This window comes from Erythrolamprus reginae, chromosome 6 (genome assembly GCF_031021105.1).
Source record: "Erythrolamprus reginae isolate rEryReg1 chromosome 6, rEryReg1.hap1, whole genome shotgun sequence".
Classification (NCBI taxonomy): Eukaryota; Metazoa; Chordata; class Lepidosauria; order Squamata; family Dipsadidae; genus Erythrolamprus; species Erythrolamprus reginae.
This window is the reverse complement of record NC_091955.1, coordinates 69,125,802-69,145,856: the sequence shown is the minus strand read 5'-3', so window position 1 is coordinate 69,145,856 and position 20,055 is coordinate 69,125,802. Positions and strand designations below refer to the sequence as shown.

Here is a 20,055-nt window from a genome sequence, read left to right as displayed (position 1 = left end):
AGCTTAAAGCTCTGTCGGGAGAATTGGCGATCGACTTATGGTTAGGGGTCACCACAACATGAGGAACTGAATTAAGGGGTCACAGCATTAGAAAGGGTAAGAACCACTGTTTTAGATGGATGGAATTTTATTCAAGCATGCCAACTGGGAAAAGAGTCCCTCAGGGGTTGGGCGGAATTTAAATAAATAAATGAATGCACAAACAAACAAATAAATACTGGGAGTTGAAATCCCCTCATTTTAAAAGCTACCAAGGTCCAAGGTCCAGGAACACTGCTTTAAATTGGATTTGTTTGTTTTTGCACTTCCTGCTTAGAAGATCGTCGAGTCGTCATCCAAAGGAAACTTACCAAAGAACGCCGTCACCAACGTTTAAAGTCTGAAAGACGCGCGCTCGACTCGAAACAAAAAAAACTACAAGCCCCAGAATCCTCCGGGGCTCAACACCTGGCAAGCCGCGTCCCGCCTATTTGTGAAAGTAGGAGGGGAGGCGCTCCGAGGAAAGAGATGAGAATGGAACGAGGGGAGGACGCGCCGGCTCCACAGAAGACGGCTTCGTACGCGTGGGATTGCTCGCAGCCGCCGCTTCCCCCTCCCAGCAGCCGAGGCAAATGGGTCCGGCTGAATGTCGGGGGCACCGTGTTTTTAACCACCAGGCAGACCTTGTGCCGCGAGCAGAAATCCTTCCTCTGCCGCCTCTGCCAGGGAGAGGAGCTGCAGTCGGATCGGGTAAGCGCTGACCCCCCTCCATCCCAAGGAAGCGCGGTGGTGTCGCGAACACGCGAGGGTTCTCCCCCCCCTTTCGCTTTTCAGTCGCGGGGCGCGGAAGAGCGCCGGGGGTTCCCGCTTGCGTCCGGCAACGAAGGGAGGGGCGCGCGGCTCTCTTTGTTTCGGAAAGATCCCACTTGGGAATAAATCTTGCGAAAGAATCGAGCTTTCTCTCCTCCACACCCCCCCCCCACGCGCTTCACCCACTTTTGGAATCAAGCCCCATAAGCAGAAGTCATTTGTTTTCTTTCTTTCTTTCTTTCTTTCTTTCTTTCTTTCTTTCTTTCTTTCTTTCTTTCTTTCCCTCTCCCTCCCTCTCTTCCTTCCTTCCCTCTCTTTCTTTCCTTCTTCCCTCCTTTCTTCCCTCCCACCCTCCTTTCTTTCTTTCTTTCTTTCCCTCTCCCTCCCTCTCTTTCTTTCCCTCCTTCCTTACTCCCTCCTTCTTTCCTTCCTGCCTCCTTCCTTCCCTCCCTCCCTCCCTCTCTTTCCTTCCTTCTTTCCTCTCTCCCTCCCTCTTTCTTTCCCTCTCCCTCCCTTACTCCCTGCCTCCCTCCTTCCTTCCCTCCCTCCCTCTCTTTCTTTCCTTCCTTCTTTCCTCCCTCCCTCTTTCTTTTTTTGCAAAGTCACACTCGCATGGTTTACTTTGCTAAACAAAAAGTTGGTCAGAAGGCTGGAGTCTCTCCCCCCCCTCCCCTGCCCCAATTTCTCAGGGTTTGGGGAGCTTTGCGTCAAAAATGAGGGTTTCTTCCAGTAAATGCTTCGGCCACAACAAGCAAGGCAAGTCCTTATTATAGAAGCATCAGTTTTCTGGCAAGGGTGCCTCTTCCTCTGCCCCAGTGGCAAAAAAGAGTGTGAGCGATGAAACTTAGTCATAATAATAATAACAACAGAGTTGGAAGGGACCTTGGAGGTCATCTAGTCCGACCCCCTGCTTAGGCAGGAACCCCTACACTACTTCAGACAAAAGGGGCGTGGACAAGCGCACCATTGTGCCTAACATCCCTGTCCTACTGTCTTTTATCATTACTTTTATCATTACTTTTTTGTATTTATACAAATTACCATCCTACAATTGTCTCACAAGTATATATAAGTAAAATAAATCGATAAATAAAAAAAAAATGGTTATCTTTAAAACTTCCAGCGTTGGAGCCTTCACAACTTTTGGGAAAACAACTTGTTTTTTAAGGCCTGCAGGCCAAGCATTCTGCTGGTTGCAAAAATTTGGACGCGTGGAGAAGAGTCTCCAGCTTCTTGGTGTTTTTGTTTGCACGCGAGGGTGCCGATTAAATGGCTCGTGGGAGAGATAAACGTTGCTGGCCTCTTATCTCCAAAGCGTGCCGGTTTCTGCTAAAAAGCATCGATAAAGATTGCCAAATCCCGCTTGTCATTTGTACACACACACACACACACACACTGCTGATCCGCCTGAGTCTCAGGAGAAGGGCGGAATAGAAATAGACTAGAATTCTTGATTGGCCAAGTGTGATTGCACACACAAAAAATTTGTCTTTGGTGCATATGCTCTCAGTGTACATAAAAGAAGAAGATACATTTGTCAAGAATCATGAGGTACAACGCTTCATGATTGCCATGGGGGTGAAATAAGCAATGAGGAAACAATCAATTAATTGAATTAATAAATAATAATTAGAAATCTTGCCCAACACACTACTGACTAGAGCCTACAAAACTTATGCCAGACCCATCCTCGAATACAGCTCATCTGTCTGGAACCCACACCACATTTCAGACATCAACACTATCGAAAACGTCCAAAGATATTTCACCAGAAGAGCCCTTCACTCCTCCACTCGAAACAGAATACCTTACGAAAACAGACTAACTATCCTAGGTCTTGAAAGCTTAGAATTGCGGCGCCTAAAACACGATTTAAGTATTGCCCACAAGATCATATGCTGCAACGTCCTTCCGGTCAACGACTACTTCACCTTCAACCGCAACAACACAAGAGCATGCAACAGATTCAAACTTAATATTAACCGCTCCAAACTTTACTGTAAAAAATATGATGGCGGCACCGACTCTCTGGAACCAACTCCCCCCGGAGATCAGAACTGCCCCTACTCTTCCTGCCTTCCGTAAACTCCTCAAAACCCACCTTTGCCGTCAGGCATGGGGAAACTAAACATCTTCCCCTGGGCACGTTGAATTTATATATGGTATGCTTGTGTGTGTGTATGTTAGTATAGGGGTTTTTCTTAAATTTATAATATTTTAATTAAATTGGATTATGTATTGGATTGTCTTTTCACTTGTTGTGAGCCGCCCCGAGTTTTCGGAGAGGGGCGGCATACAAATCCAAATAATAAATAAATAAATAAATGACTTTAACAATCGAGTCGTCGACGCGTGGAACTCATTACCGGACTCTATAGTGTCTACTCCCAACCCCCAACATTTCTCCCTTAGACTCTCCACGATTGACCTCTCCAGGTTCCTAAGAGGCCAGTAAGGGGCGTACATAAGTGCACTGATGTGCCTAACATCCCCTGTCCAATTACCTTTCCTTTCCTCATATATCCTATATATTCTCTCCCTCTCATCCACTCCTCTTCTTTTTTACTTACTATCCCTATATATACTACTTAATGTTTATTTCATTCCATATGTATTGTATATTGGACAAAGAATAAATAAAATAAATAAAATAAATTTAGAAATCGTTTTCTTCCTCTTCCTCACCGTAACATCCCTTGTTATTAACGTGGGGCTTTTAGTCAAGTGGTTCCAAGAATTTTATCTTTGGACGCTCGATGCAGCTTTTTGCTAAGGCTAATGTAATCTTGGGCAGCCATTCAAAAACTTTATCCGCAGGATGTTTTTGGGTGGTGGTGGTGGTTGTTTTTGTTTTAAAACAGAGTTAAAGCATACATACAGCTCAGTCGGGCCAAGGGCGGTTGACTTCGGTGTTTATTCTCCAAGGATGTGCATAAATGCAGCCTTGCAATAATATGATAGGACTGAGAAACTTTTATTCTCCAAGGATATACATAAAGAATATGGCCTTGCAATCAATATTATGATAGGATTAAAAAAAGCTGCTGACTTTGGACAGCATGTGAGGCTAAAATGTGTTTTGGAGCCGGATGGCTGGATTTACACACAACTAGGCTAGGCTAAGAGGGGCTTTAGCATATTGAAGGAATCCAGCCACTGTGATAATGGATCTTGTGAGCCAGATTATCAACTAAAGCCATAATAACTAAAAGGATAGTTCATTTAGAGGCAGCCTGTTAGAACTTGGCAGATACCTTTTAGTCACGCTGATTTACACTTCCATTACAAACTGAGTAGAATTTATATACAATTGAGTTCATTGGGCGAACCCAGCCAATTTGATTAACTCAGATCGCATCTTAAATCTGTTTTATGAATACCGTCTGGTCTTTGTGATGACATTGTTTCAAATTGGCCAATATTTGGAGGAAGTACACAGTTGGGCCTGCGTACACATGCACAATCACACAAAGTATGCTGGCCTTGCCAAATCCCTCTCTTCCTATTTTTCTTGGCAGCTTTGCCTTTTTCCCAACTCTGATCCTGCAGATACATACAGTTGGGTTTGACTTTGTTTTGCAAACTAAGCCATTGTGTTTTACGCAAATAATAGTTTATGCCATAGCACAAGGCTTGAATGAACTTAGTATATTCATGTAGTGCGTTCATCATTTATCTAAGAAATATTTACATACTTTACAGCTTAGATATCTTTATCATTATTTGCTCTGAATCTCCTGCTATTCAACTACATTTAATGACTTAGGATTGCCCTAAATACGATGACTTAGGATTGCCCTAAATACGATTGCCCTAAATGCTGAGTGTGCATAGTTTTATACAGACTTCTTTTTTTGTCCATTATTCCCCAGTCAAACCCCCCCCCCCAAAAAAAAATAAAACAAACCACCATCTCTGCAAGATGTTTTCTGGTTGGAGAGTTGTTCCAGATTGATTTTTAAAAAGCAGTTTTGAGCAATTTTTGAAGTATTGTAGTCATAGGTGAACAGTATATCTGTGTAACACATTTAATGTTGGCAGTACACTTTGTTCTATTTTTTTCCCAATGGATACTATCTTGGGATGTGTCTCTTGTGGGTTAAGGCATCAGGCTTTCAATTTTCTGGCCTTAGGCATGAAAGGTGGCTGGGTGACCTTGGGCCAGTCCATTTCTCTTACCTTCAGAAGTTGTGGAAGCTTCATCACTGGAAGCTTTCAAGAAGAGACTGGACTGTCATTTGTCAAAAATAGTGTAGGGTGTCCTGCTTGGTTGGGGGATTGGATTAGATGACCTGTAAAGTCCCTTCCAACTCTGTTAAAGGCGATTGTTGTAGAGAAAATAGGAACTGGGAGGATAATTTAGGTGTTCTAAATGGTCTAAAACTAAATGGTCAAAGCAATGGAAACTGCAATTTAATGTTTCCAAATGTAGAATAATGGCACTTGGGGAAAAGGAATCCTCAATCTGAGTATTGTATTGGCAGTTCTGTGTTAGCAAAAACTTCAGAAGAGAAGGATTTAGGGGTAGTGATTTCTGACAGTCTCAAAATGGGTGAGCAGTGTGGTCGGGCGGTAGGGAAAGCAAGTAGGATGCTTGGCTGCATAGCTAGAGGTATAACAAGCAGGAAGAGGGAGATTGTGGTCCCGCTATATAGAGCGCTGGTGAGACCACATTTGGAATACTGTGTTCAGTTCTGGAGACCTCACCTACAAAACATATTGACAAAATTGAATGGGTCCAAAGACGGGATACAAGAATGGTGGAAGGTCTTAAGCATAAAACGTATCAGGAAAGACTTAATGAACTCAATCTGTATAGTCTGGAGGACAGAAGGAAAAGGGGGGACATGATCGAAACATTTAAATATGTTAAAGGGTTAAATAAGGTTCAGGAGGGAAGTGTTTTTAATAGGAAAGTGAACATAAGAACAAGGGGACACAATCTGAAGTTAGTTGGGGGAAAGATCAAAAGCAACATGAGAAAACATTATTTTACTGAAAGAGTAGTAGATCCTTGGAACAAACTTCCAGCCGACATGGTTGGTAAATCCACAGTAACTGAATTTAAACATGCCTGGGATAAACATAGATCCACCCTAAGATAAAATACAAAAAATAGTATAAGGGCAGAGTAGATGGATCATGAGGTCTTTTTCTGCCGTCAATCTTCCATGTTTCTATGTTTCTATGTTCATCACCTTGAGTTATTTTTTTAAAAAAAATGATAAAGGCAAGATATAAATAATAAACAGCTTCGCATTTGTAGGTTTGTCAAGATCTGTTTCTGATCAGTCGTTGCCACTTTATTCCCATCAATATAGTATGCATGACTCTGTCTTATTCCCCCCTCTCTCTGTGTGTGTATGAAACATTTCAAAAAGTTTTGCCCTGTTTTATATCATTTTATATATAAACTTATGTTAATGCCCATTCAACCTTTTTGAGAAGAGTCCTTGAGCTCATTTTTTAACAATCACTCTTCAGTAATGCAGGGTCAGCAAAATTGGTTACCCGACTGATGAATTGTAAATGATTTTTTTTACTGTTTTAACTTCAAGGCTTACATAACAACCACATGTCCCAATTGATGTTTAAACCCCGTTTATTATGAAAGCTGGCCATTAAATCTTTCTCTCGGCTCTGTTTTTAAGCAGTTAACGAGCCATCGTAATGTTTCATTTGTTATCCCTGAAAACTAAATTTATTTAGAAGTTCTGGCGAGAGATTGTATTCAAAAATCTTTTGAAGAAACAAGTAAACAAAAAAACTCAGAAAAGTTAGTGAAACATTGCTTGTTTGGTTCTTTGCTTTAGGATGAGACCGGCGCATATCTGATAGATCGAGATCCAACTTATTTTGGACCTATTCTGAATTTCCTCCGGCATGGGAAACTGGTCCTGGATAAAGACATGGCTGAGGAAGGTAAGTTAGCAGATTTATATGTTCCGGAAGTATATAAATGCCAGTACAGGTATTACATTCATTTGGTGACCCTTTGAAGCACTGAAAAAAGTGAATTATGACTGTTTTCACCCTTACCACCATTGTAGCAACCCCAAGGATGTATGTGATCATTTATGACCATTGCACTATCCTGGGATCATGTGATCATTGGAAACCTTCCCAGCCAGCTTCTGACAAGCAAAGTCAATGGGTCAAGCCAGATTCAATTAAATTAAATTAAATTTATTAGATTTGTATGCCGCCCCTCTCCGAAGACTCGGGGCGGCTCACAACAATAATAAAAACAGTAGAACAATGGAGCAAATCTAATAACAGTTTCTCTGCATTTCAACCTGAACACCATCAGAATAATTTAACCTGAGAGAGGTATAAAACCAAATATTATCCGAAAGTAAACTATGTTTATTTATTTATTTATTTATTGGATTTGTATGCCGCCCCTCTCCGTAGACTCGGAGATTCACCTAACAACGATCCACTTAACTGCATAACTGGCAAAAGCGGTCATTAAGTGGGGCAAAACTCAATAACTGCCTCACTTAGCAATGAAATTTTGGGCCCAATTATGGTCATAAATTGAGGACTAGCTGTGGGCACTGAACGTGATGAATGAAAAGTGTTTGGAAACTTCAGATCGTGCAGAATGCAGCTGCGAGAGCAATCATGGGCTTTACCAAATATGCCCATGTTGCATCAACACTCCGCAGTCTGCATTGGTTGCCGATCAGTTTCCGGTCACAATTCAAAGTGTTGGTTATGACCTATAAAGCCCTTCATGGCACCGGACCAGATTATCTCAGGGACCGCCTTCTGCTGCACGAATCCCAGCGACCAGTTAGGTCCCACAGAGTGGGTCTTCTCCGGGTCCCGTCAACTAAACAATGTCGCTTGGCGGGACCCAGGGGAAGAGCCTTCTCTGTGGCAGCCCCGGCCCTCTGGAACCAACTCCGCCCAGAGATTAGAATTGCCCCCACCCTCCTTGCCTTTCGTAAGCTGCTTAAAACCTACCTCTGCCGTCAGGCATGGGGGAACTGAGATATTCTTTCCCCCTAAGCCTTTACAATTTATGCATGGTATGCTTGTTTGTATGTATGTTTGGTTTTATAAATAAGGGGTTTTTTTTAGATATTTTTAGGATTGGATTTACATGCTGTTTTTGTTGCTGTTGTTAGCCGCCCCGAGTCTGCGGAGAGGGGCGGCATACAAATCCAATAAATAATAATAATAATAATAATAATAATAATAATAATAATAATAATTAAAAAAAATAAAATAAAACTCAATAACTGCCTCACTTAGCAATGAAATTTTTGGCCCAATTATGGTCATAAATTGAGGACTAGCTGTGGGCAATTAACGTAATTGATTGCTAAAGCCTGTTTATTGAAGTGCCTCTGAATTACATTTAAGAATACTCTTCTTTTTGCGTCTGGTCTAAAATCATATTTCATGGCAGTACGGTAATATTATAGCAGGACTTTTAAGAATATGTTAAATATTTTCTGGCAACATGATCTTTTTCATGAGATTGAACGCTTCGCATATTTTCTCAGGAAAATGACTTCCCATGTTCTATAACAAGAATATAGAATGATGTGTTATACCAAATTAGACTATTTGTCCGACACAATAATAAATACTTGTATAGTAATGGGGTGCCCTCCAGTTACTTTTTACTGACTTTTTACTGGTCCATTCTTACCACCATTGTTTCTGTTAAAAATGGGTAAAGTGGTTTTCTAAACACAAATGTAACATAAATCTTAAAAGTAGATATTTCATAGTTAAAAGGCAAACATCCCCTAAAGAGAGGTCCCCAACCCCCAGGCTTTGGCCCATTTGGCCTATTTGGAAGCGCTTTGCATAATCAGGGGGAGAGAGGAGTATGTATGCGTGTACAGCTCCATTCATGCAAATGGCAGGCTCATGGGCGAAGCTCCACTTGCACAAATGCAGATGTATGTGCATGCGTTCTACATTCACACAGAACCATCCCGTCTTTCCCTCCTCCCCGACGTGCTGGGCCGCCAAGCTGGAAAGGTTGGGGACCACTGCTCTAAATTGTCCGCAGCTTATATGAAAAATTCTCCAATATAGGTACCTCTACCTAAGAACGCCTCTACTTACGAACTTTTCTAGATAAGAACTGTGTATTCAAGATTTTTTTGCCTCTTCTCAAGAACCATTTTCCACTTACAAACCCGAGCCTCTAAAACTGTAACCGGAAAAGGCAGGGAGAAGCCTCCGTGGAGCCTCTCTAGGAATCTCCTGGGAGGAAACGGGGCCGGAAAAGGTGGGGAGAAGCCTCCGTGGGGCCTCTCAGGGAATCTCCTAGGAGGAAATGGCCTTCACCCTCTGGTTTCCCCAATCGCACACATTATTTGCTTTTACATTGATTCCTATGGGAAAAATGGCTTCTTCTTACAAACATTTCTACTTAAGAACCTGGTCAAGGAATGAATTAAGTTCATAGGGGCGGCGGAGAGGGGCGGCATACAAACCCAATAAATAATAATAAATAATAAGTAGAGGTACCACTGTATTTGTTTCACTCACATCTGAGATACAGCCCTATTTACCTTTTACCCTATCTCTGCCCTTTATGGTCCATAGCCACCCTGCATAAAATATTAACTCTAGCTCCAGTTGCTAAGAATTTCTTAGCTCTGGTTTATGATGACTTAGAGCAAAGAGTCTCCGGGGGTTAGGAATAGCATCTTGACAGAGAGCCAGATGTTTACCCAGGGGACTTCTGAATGAAAAACAAAAGATTTTACCATTGAGTAAATTACTGTTATTTCTTAGTCAGTTCTTTCTCTTGCCCTTCTTCTATTGTATAGAGATATGCTTATTTAAATTAGCATTTATATCCGTTATGTGCCTTTTTCTTTCTATATAGTAGCTGCTTTTATTTGATTTATGCATAATTGTTGTTTTATCTTTATTTTTATAATATAAGTAAGGGCATTTTGGTGAAGAAGTCTGGATAACAAAAATTAAGAAATAGGTAGTGCTTAGTTATTTTATATCTATCTTGTGGCTTATAACTTGGTATCTCTTTGCTGAGATGTACTTTCCAAACAGCTCTGCTGAGATGTAGATAGCTTAATATTTTCTCCAGAGAAAACTTGAATTTCTGCCATGCTGCCTGAACTAGCAAACTGCCTTAGTTTAACACTAATACCTGAAGTAGTACAGAAGGATGGGTTATGTTCAAGAGGAAAAAAAAGTGGCAGATTTATTGAAGGATTCCCATAAACACAAACCTATCTCGTCATAACAACAATCTCTATAATCAATTCCAACAATTCCATATCTAGGTAGTCCTCAAGTTATGACAATTGAGCCCAACATTTCTCTTACTAAATAAAAGAGCTGTTAGGGGAGTTTTGCCTCATTTTCCAACGTTGTTAAGTGATTCGCTGCAGTTGTTAAGTTAGGTCCCATAGAGTTGGCCTTCTCTGGGTCCCATCGACAAAACAATGTCGTCTGGTGGGTCCCAGGGGAAGAGCCTTCTCTGTGGCGACCCCGGCCCTCTGGAATCAACTCCCCCCAGAGATTAGAACTGCCCCCACCCTCCTTGTCTTTCGTAAATTGCTTAAGACCCACCTATATCGCCAGGCATGGAGGAGTTGAGATAACACCCCCCCCCGGCTTATATAGTTTATGTATGGGTTTTTTTAAAAAAAAAATAGATTTGTTATACTGTACTATTGTTGTTGTGAGCCGCCCCGAGTCTGTGGAAAGGGGCAGCATACAAATCTAATAAATTATTATTATTATTATTATTATTATTATTATTATTATTATTATTGTTAAGTGAGTCTTAAGTTTGCTTGTCGGAAGGTCCCCATTAAGTTTGCTTGTCGGAAGGTCACAAAAGATGATTACATGACCCTGGGATACTGCAACTGTCACAAATACATGTCACAAATACATGCCACTTGCCAATTGTCCCAATTTTGATCACAGGCTCTTGAGGATGCTGCAAAAGTTGTAAGTGTGAAAAATGGACAAAAGTCACTTTTATCACTGCTCGGAATTTCAAAACAATCATTAAACTAATGTTTGCAAATTGTACTATATGTCCCTTAAAAAAATTAAAGGACGCATAAACGTACTACGCTAAACCTATAGCCAGCATATTTGTTTTACTGCTAAGATCCATTTTGGTGTAGGGCAGAGATTTTCAAATTGCTCCGACAACAGGAGATTTGAAAGGAAAATGAAATATTTGTCATGTTGCAGTTTGCTTGCCTTTAGATCTTCACCCGGCACGTTTGTGCGGCAACTTCTACCATAGCTTGTTTTCATCAGATTGAAGGGGGAAATCAAACTGCACTGCAAAGTCTATCCTTTGGTACATATTATGATGTCACAACATGTGTACAAAAGCGATGGGCCTTGCATTGAAAGATTGCACATAGACACACACAATGCCCAGTCCTCCATCATCTCTCTTGACTCCCCTGAGACACTGCTGTATTTCGGTAAAATCACGTAAAAGCCAATGTGATCTGCTTAGTGACGTACTTTCAGAAAAATACAGGTAGACTGCTGTACTGCAGGCCACTGAAGCTGACCGTAGTAGATCTGTAGGTCAGCGGTTCAAATTTCATCACCGGCTCAAGGTTGACTCAGCCTTCCATCCTTCTGAAGGTGGGTAAAATGAGGACCCGGATTGTGGGGGCAATATGCTGGCTCTGCTAACATGTTGTAAGCCGCCCTGAGAGTCTAAGGAGAAGGGCGGCATAAAAATCGAATAAATAAAAGAATGGAATGGAATGGGATAGGGTAGGAGGGTAGGGTAGGGTAGAATAGAATAGAATAGAATAGAATTTTATTGGCCAAGTGTGATTGGACACACAAGGAATTTGTCTTGGTGCATATGCTCTCAGTGTCCATAAAAGAAAAAGATACATTTGTCAAGAATCATGCGGTACAACACTTAATGATTGTCACAGGGGTCAAATAAGCAATGAAGAAACAATATTAATAAAAACCTTAAATAAATAAATGATGAACAAATAAATAAATGGGTTTATTTTTAGTGTTTTTTAAATTATTAGATTTGTTCTTACATTGTTCTTGTTATTGTTGTGAGCCGCCCCGAGTCTACGGAGAGGGGCGGCATACAAATCTAATCAATCAATCAATCAATCAATCAATCAATCAATCAATCAATCAATCTTGCTCAAGAAGGACAACACTCTCCTCCTCAGACTAAAGCAGGGATCCCCAAACTGGCCAACTTTAAGACCTGTGGACTTCAACTCCCAGAATTCTCCAACCACCATAGCTGGTTTGAGGACCCCTGGTTTAAGGATTAAGACACCAGGCTCGAAATCAGGAAACTTTGATTTTTAATCCCACTTTGAGGCATGAAGTCAGTTTGGTTGACCTTGGCCAGTTGTTTACTTTCAGACCGAGGAAGAGGGAACTAGCGTGTCTCTTCTGGAAAATGCTGCAGGGGGTAGTTGCTAGGAGACAAGACTGACTTGAAGGGCTTCCATGGCTGCTGTGCCACATCAACCAGCTGACTACTACTGCACACCTGCTGCTAGCTGCCTTCTGATCTTCAGCCTCGTCTCCTTGTTGCTTGCACCCAAGGTGGATGCCCTTTCTCCCTCCCCCCTGCCCCTTTTTGTAGGCTACTGGACATTAATCTAGCAGCTGAAGTGAGGAGAAGAAAGGAGAGACGGGGCAGCCTAGTTTCTTACAAAATAAATGGGCGGAATAATAATTGCATACTTTATTTTTTTTGGGGGGGGGTGATGGTTTTTTTTTTTCTCCATACAGACTTTTTCAATACATTTGGAAATATTTTCATATTATAATAAAAACAGTATCGAGTTAGTACATTATTTATAATTAATCTCCCCCCCCCAAAAAAAATATTGATTCCAAATTAATTACTTCCGGTGTCAATGCAACCCCCCCAACCTTGTCCTCTAATTTTGTCATCTAGATATCTAATTTTCTTTTAGTTGAATTCAAGTTTAATTTCTTTTAAACCTTGTTAAGTTAATATCCTTCTCCTTTAGTACTTCAAATATGCCATAGTGCCTGCTCCTCCTTGGGTATTCTCTCAAAACCCTTACAAAAAAGAAAACTTAACTACCAACAATAAAAAAGAGAGAAAATTATATTTCAAAAAAGAAAGAGAAAGAAAAGAGAAAAGGAAAAAAAGAGAAGAAAAAAGGAGCAAGATGAACAAAAAGAAAAACCGAACTGTATTATTATATGAATATTAAAACAATATTAAAACAATATAAAAATTAACCAAACCATTATTTTAAATCTTCAGTTAATAATCATCTTAATATTACAATCATATTTCATTCCCAATCATAATCAATTAATTGCACATTTTATCTTAATCTGGGTCAGAGATTGCTATCTATCTATCTATCTATCTATCTATCTATCTATCTATCTATCTATCTATCTATCTATCTACCTACCTACCTACCTACCTACCTACCTACCTACCTACCTACTTATTAGATTTGTATGCCACCCCTCTCCGCAGACTCGGGGCGGCTAACAACAGTAAAAAGTCAATGTAAACAAATCTAATATTAAAAGTAATTTAAAAAAACCCAATTTAAAGAACCAATCATACATACAGACATACCATGCATAAATTTTATAAGCCTAGGGGGAAGGGAATATCTCAATTCCCCCATGCCTGACGACAGAAGTGGGTTTTAAGAAGCTTATGAAAGGCAAGGAGGGTGGGGGCAACTCTGATATCTGGGGGGGGAATTGGTTCCAGAGAGTCGGGGCCGCCACAGAGAAGGCTCTTCGCCTGGGTCTTTCTTTATAATGAAAGTTGGCAATTCCTACTGCCCCACTTGGAGAGGCCTGCATGGATATTGTACTCACCCCGCCCCACCCTATGCTGAATGGGGTTGAGACTCTGAACTTGAAAACAATATTAAAGAGCAGTTGTATTTATTTATTTCTGTACTGTGGTCCTTGCTTTGCTTTGGCTCTACCATCTATTTTTAATTGCCTACATTCCCTTCGTGCAGCTCTGTGTTGGGAAAATGAGAAACGGGCCAAATAGTACATCGCAAGGGTGATGGTTTGTACCCTTGTAAACACACGGATGCTTGGTATTCTAAATATTTGGTTTTTGACTTCGTAAGAAGCAGCGTCTTTCCTTCAAAAAAAAAAGAGTTATTGTTCTGTTGAATGCTATTTATTGTTCTGTGCTCAGAAATCCTAACAACCAGCTGCCAATGACATATTTTGGTGGCACTCTTGTTTGTGATAACTATCAGCTAATTAAACAGTAGAGCAAACCATTCAAATAGATACAAGCTGTAATTTCCAGTGGTCAAGGAAAAGAGTATAAATGCTTATGTAGCAGTAACGGATAAAAGACAATGGGAAGGAAGGAGGAAGTCTGATATTGAAAGCTACTGTATTATTTGAACTAGAGACCCACCGGTGTAAAAGACGCACCAAGATTTCAAAGAGGTAAGCAAGAAAAAATAAGCTTTTGTCCTCCTTGGCCCTCAGGAGCACTCTGCAGCCTCCCAAACCCTCTGTTTGCTCCATGTTTTGCAAAAATGGGCCCATTTTTCACCCGTTTTTGCAAAAAAAAACAGTGTGCACAGAGGATTTGGGAGGCCTGCAGAGTGCTTTTTGGGTCTGGGGTAAGGCAAAACCGCCCCCGTTTATGCAAAAAAAAAATTGCCCTTTTTTGCAAAAATGGGCATTTTTGCCTTCTCCAAACCCCCAGAAGCAATCTGCAGGCCTCCCAAACCCTCTGCACACCCTGTTTTTTTGCAAAAATGGGCCAATTTTTGAAAAAAATATGATGTGGGGATTGGGCTTCAGGAGGCCATAAATGGCAGTATTCAGTGTATAAGATGCAGCAATATTTCCACCCTCTTTTAGTCTTATACACCAAAAATATATCTCACATTGTTTTTATTTTTTTTTTACTTTGCTTTTAGTATTTCATTCTCTTGTGTCTCTTCTAATTTTTAACATCAGCTTGAAGAGTAAAGTGATGATATGCTTATAATAAAGCGGGGTTTTTTAATTTAGAAAGAAAGAAGCTGATGAACTAATTCACAGAGTTACACCATTTTCAGTTTCTCTGTTCTGACAGCTTTCTTTCCTTGTGGGAGTAGTTGGCAGTGGTGAGAGCACTTGTCTGAATTATTCAAAGCCCAATTTCCTTATAGCACAAAAGCGGAGTAAGAATAGGGAGAAGAACTGACTGAGTTCAGACCAACAGCACATGAGATTAAAGATGTAGCATGTGTAATAAGAATTCAGCTATATGTTATGGGAACCCATGTCTGGTTTATTTGGGGACATGTTATGTGCAAACAAAAATCATGTCTTGGTAACCTAAGTTTAGAATTTAGCATGTTACAAGAAGCTAACTGGTCACTTTTGAAGAATCTGAAATGACAATATCTCTGGGACCTCCTTCTGCCGCACAAATCCCAGCGACCAGTTAGGTCCCACAGAGTTGGCCTTCTCCGAGTCCCGTCGACTAAGCAATGTCGTTTGGCGGAACCCAGGAGAAGAACCTTCTCTGTGGCGGCCCCGACCCTCTGGAACCAGCTCCCCCCAGATATCAGAGTTGCCGCCACCCTCCTTGCCTTTCGCAAGCTCCTCAAAACCCACCTCTGTCGTCAGGCATGGGGGAATTGAAATTTCCCTTCCCCCTAGGCTTATAGAATTTATACATGGTATGCTTATATGTATGAGTGTTTTTTTTTTAAATTGGGGGTTTTACATTATTTTTAATATTAGATTTGTTTACATTGTCTTTTTATATTGTCGTTAGCCGCCCCGAGTCTTCGGAGAGGGGCGGCATTCAAATCAAATAAAATAAAATAAAATAAATAAATAAATAAATAAATATTTTATCCTATTTCTATTCTGGTTCTAGTTCTGGATACTACTCTAGTATAGGAGGCAAAGGAAAAGAACAACAACATCGTTGTCATGATGATGACACTAATTCTCTGTGGCAGTGTTTCCCAACCTTGGCAACTTGAAGCTATTTGGACTTCAACTCCCAGAATTCCCCAGCCAGCAGAGGGAAACCACTGCTCTGTGGTGATTGAAAAAGAAACTACCGGTACTTCCTTGTTTCTCACCCCACAGCTTTCAGACTCAGAGTGGCTGTGGGGTGAGAAATATATTCCCCTAGTTTTCTGAGGAAGGAAAGTGACATATTGTGAGGTTCCTACTAAGGCTTCGGGTCCAAATAGATCATTCTGGTGAATAACAAAATGCTAGTTCCTAGGTGTCTCCACATGCCTGCTGCTGAAATGATCACAAGGGTCCCTCTAGGGAAGAGACATGGGGATGCAAATGATGATAGATAAACAAAATGGAAGACAACGTTTTATTTGTTTATGTAGCAGTCATTTCATACCAATTTCCTTTAGGATAATATTTCTCAACTTCAGAAACTTTAAAATATACTAACCTCAAAACTTCCAGAATTCCCCAGCTACCAATTGCAGCCTGGTCGCTGATATTTTGGGCTAGAAATTCCTAATTCCTTAATATTGCTCTTCTGTTTGGCTGATAATTCTAGAATAGAATAGACTTTTTATTGGCCAAGTGTGATTGGACACATAAGGAATTTGTCTTGGTGCACATGCTCTCAGCGTACATAAAATAAAATATACATTTGTCAAGAATCATGTGGTACAACACTTAATGATTGTCATAGGGGTCAAATAAGCAATGAAGAAGCAATCTAGTTAGTGGATATTGATATCCGCTGTGATAAAAATAAAAAGAGCAAAATAGATCCAACAAGTTTTTATTTGGCCATCATTGGATTAGAGAGGAGGGGATCACTTTATTCTCCAGGGCACCGGAGGGCCGGACGAGGAACAACGGCTGGAAGCTGACCAAGGAGAGATTCAACCTGGAAATAAGGAAGAACTTCCTGACGGTCAGAACGATCAACCACCAGCGGACGTTGTGAACTCCAATACTGTGGACATTTTTAAGAGGAAATTGGACTGCCATTTGGCTAGGATGCTATAGGGTTCCTGCTTAGGCAGGGGGTTGGACTTGATGACCCGCATGGTCACTTCCAACTCTAACAATAAATAAAATAAAAATAAATAAATAGAGCTAGATAGTGAAGGGGTGTCAAACTCAAGGCCCAGGGGCTGGATCTGGCTTGCAGAGATCTTAGATCTGGCTTGTGAGGCTACCTTGGAAACAGCAAAGAACTGCCCTGTGGTGCCTCTCCCAGCAAAAGCAGAGCTTAGAAAGGCCGTACACCACCATCCTGAGCTCCGTTTTCACTGGCAGAGGGTTGCAGAAGGCCATTGCAGCCGAAAATGGAGCTCAGGAGCCCATTTTCTCGAACATAGCTTGGATCTCCATAGGTGTGAGTGATGTTGAGCTGCCCCCCGCCCCCGAGATCAAATACAACCATGATGTGGCCCTCAAAGAAATTGAGTTTGACACCCCTGAGTTAATGGATATGACTGAAAATTAAATTTAAGTGTTTCTTCATGAATCAAATATCTGTGTCCTTGGTGATATAATCTGCTTAGTTAGTTAAGGCTAACTGGAGCACGTGGGTTGACTCCAAACAGTGATTCATCCTTGAAAGAGGTGGTGGTCTAATCCAGTGGTCCCCAACGTTTTTTCCACCAGAGACCAGTTTCAGCAAGACAATTTTTCTATGGCCTGGTGGGAGCGGAAAGGTGTGTGGTTGGGGGCGGGATTAAGCATGGGGGTGCTGGTCCTCCCCACCCCTCTTTACCGCCATCGCTCTATGGCTGGCAGAACCTGCCTCCCAAGCCCTCTTGCCCAGCGGGAGCTAAGCGCTGGAGAGAGGGGGTCAGGCTAGCCCTCCTGCCTCTCCCCAGCCAAAAACGCAAAAGCGCCCCGCAGCAGAAGCCAAAAGAGGCTTGAGCCTCTCGGTCCTTCCCGCCCCTCTGTCCCGTCCATCGTCCTGTGGCCGGCAGAACCTGCCTCCTGAGGCCTCTTGCCCGGCGGGAGGCGAAGCGCTGGAGGGAGGGGGTGGCGGCATGAGGGCCGGCAGCTGCTGACTCCACGGACCGGTGCAACATGCCCCGCGGCCCGGTACTGGTCCGCGGCCCGGTGGTTGGGGACCCCTGGTCTAATCCATTTCCCTGCACCTCAAGAAATCATGCTGGATCTGATTGTGTTCGTTAATTCTGGACTGCTACCTTTTTAGGGAAAGTTGCTGAGAAAGTACGTTGCAGTTTCAAAGGTCTCTAGATGAGGTGGATTTCTAGATCTCTCCCAGTAGGGTTTCAAATCTGGGTACAGTTTATAAATGGCATTGATTTCATTTGTTGACTTGGGGCAGGACTTCTGTAGAGGTGGTATTTCTACTGGTTTCTTTGACAGTATTGATACCATTGATTATATCCTTTTGGACTGTTGGAAATTATGGAGTTGTTGTGGTTCTCTTTCCTCTTGGGCCATTTCAAATTGATGATGTTGTGGAGATGTGGAGAGAGGTCTAACTCAAGGTTCTTGCTTTGCAGGATAGCTTGAAGCTTGGTCTTTTCTGACTCCTGCTTATATGTGATTGCTGGATGGGATCATCCATAGGCATGGAGCTGGATGTACATCTCAACACTGGGCCTTCCAAATGATACCATCAATGCTCTGTCTTAATATTTAGAGGCTATAGGAACCTGGTTGAGGGGGAACAGTGTCAGACTTAACCCTTGAAATATAAGTAGTTGTGCGTTTTCGGACCATCTGATCTAGAGACTTCTCATCTTCTTTCTGGATAGAGTAGCACTCCTCCAAATTTATCCAATGTGCAGTTTGGGAGAGGTGCAGCTCTTGTTCTAAAAGGAACAACACAAGTTGTCTGAATCATAGGCTCTCCTCATAGTCATTTGTGCCTTAGTCACCTCATAGTTGGATTACTACAATGGTTCCATAAGGGCTGTCCTCAATGACCTCTTAGAAGCTGCTCCTGTCCCAAAATGCAGATATGTGAATAGGATACTTCTCTACTTTATTTATTTATTTATTGGATTTGTATGCCGCCCCTCTCTGTAGACTCGGGGCGACTAACAACAGTAATAAAAAACATCATATAAATCCAATACTAAAACAACTAAAACCCCTTATTGTAAAAACCAAACATCCCTACAAACAAACATAACATGCATAAATTGTAAAGGCCTAGGGGGAAAGAATATCTCAGTTCCCCCATGCCTGACGGCAGAGGTGGGTTTTAAGGAGCTTATGGAAGGCAAGGAGGGTGGGGGCAATTCTAATCTCCGGGGGGAGTTGGTTCCAGAGGGCCGGGGCCACCACAGAGAAGGCTTTTCCCCTGGGCCCTGCCAAACGACATTGTTTTGTTGACTGGACCCGGAGAAGGCCCACTCTGTGGGACTTAACCGGGCGCTGGGATTCATGCGGCAGAAGGCAGTCTCGTAAATACCCTGGTCCGGTGCCATGAAGGGCTTTATAGGTGATGACCAACACTTTGAATTGTGCCCGGAAACTGATCGGCAACCAATGCAGACTGCGGAGTGTTGGTGTTACTTGGGCATTTTTGGGAAAGCCCATGATAGCTACATTCATGAGCTACATTGATTACCAGAACTTTAGTTCAAGATCCTGGTTCTCATTATGAAGTTTTTCATAACACAGGACTGGTCTGTTTCAGGACTGGAAAATAATCTTTGATTATTTTTGCTCTTCTGGTTAGATCTGGCAGGGCAAAGTTTAATCAAACCCGGTTGACAATGTTGTGTCACTTAGACAGTGTCATGAGGCAAGGTGTGGGAGTTGTGCCTTCTCTGTTGCTTTCCTTCCCTTTGGAGCACAATTCCTCCTTAAGATTTGGTTGTCCCCAACCTTTCCAGCCTTTCGGAGGGCGTAAAAATATGAACTTTTTCCCAAGCAGTGGGAAAATTAAACCAACAGAATAATTCTGTTGGTTTAATTTTTCCCAGCACTGAATGTCCTTATGTTTTGAATTTTGTTTTTATTTCTAAGTCATTTTATATGGACTTAATTGTTGTTTACAAATGATGTACACTGCCCTGAGTTATGTGCCGAGTGGGAGGCTTTATAAATCAAGCTAACTAAATAGATGAAAATTTATTCTTAAACCATCTGTCGAGTTGGTTTAAGTTATTTTTCTGATAGGCACAATTTTGTCAGATTTCCATATGGGAAATCAGTTGGGTTTAGTGGCTGAAAAGATTTAACTCACTGGATAGATTTATAAATAAAACTAAGTCAGGATTTTTTAAAAATGCTATATATTGAATAAGCCAGAATAGCTTAGTT

General features: G+C 41.6%; 1 protein-coding gene across 2 annotated transcripts in view; it reads left to right on the top strand.

Moving 5' to 3' along the window:
- Positions 1–484: 484 nt before the first annotated feature.
- Positions 485–20,055, top strand: part of KCTD17 (potassium channel tetramerization domain containing 17) — a 227,519-nt gene continuing 207,948 nt past the window's right edge. Inside the window, exons 1-2 of one of the 2 annotated variants that reach the window (XM_070756186.1) lie at positions 485–729; positions 6,603–6,711. In XM_070756186.1, the coding sequence (XP_070612287.1) occupies positions 508–729; positions 6,603–6,711 (331 nt within the window). In that variant the 5' untranslated portion in view covers positions 485–507. The remainder of the gene's footprint in view (positions 730–6,602; positions 6,712–20,055) is intronic. The other variant, XM_070756187.1, reaches the window with a different exon arrangement.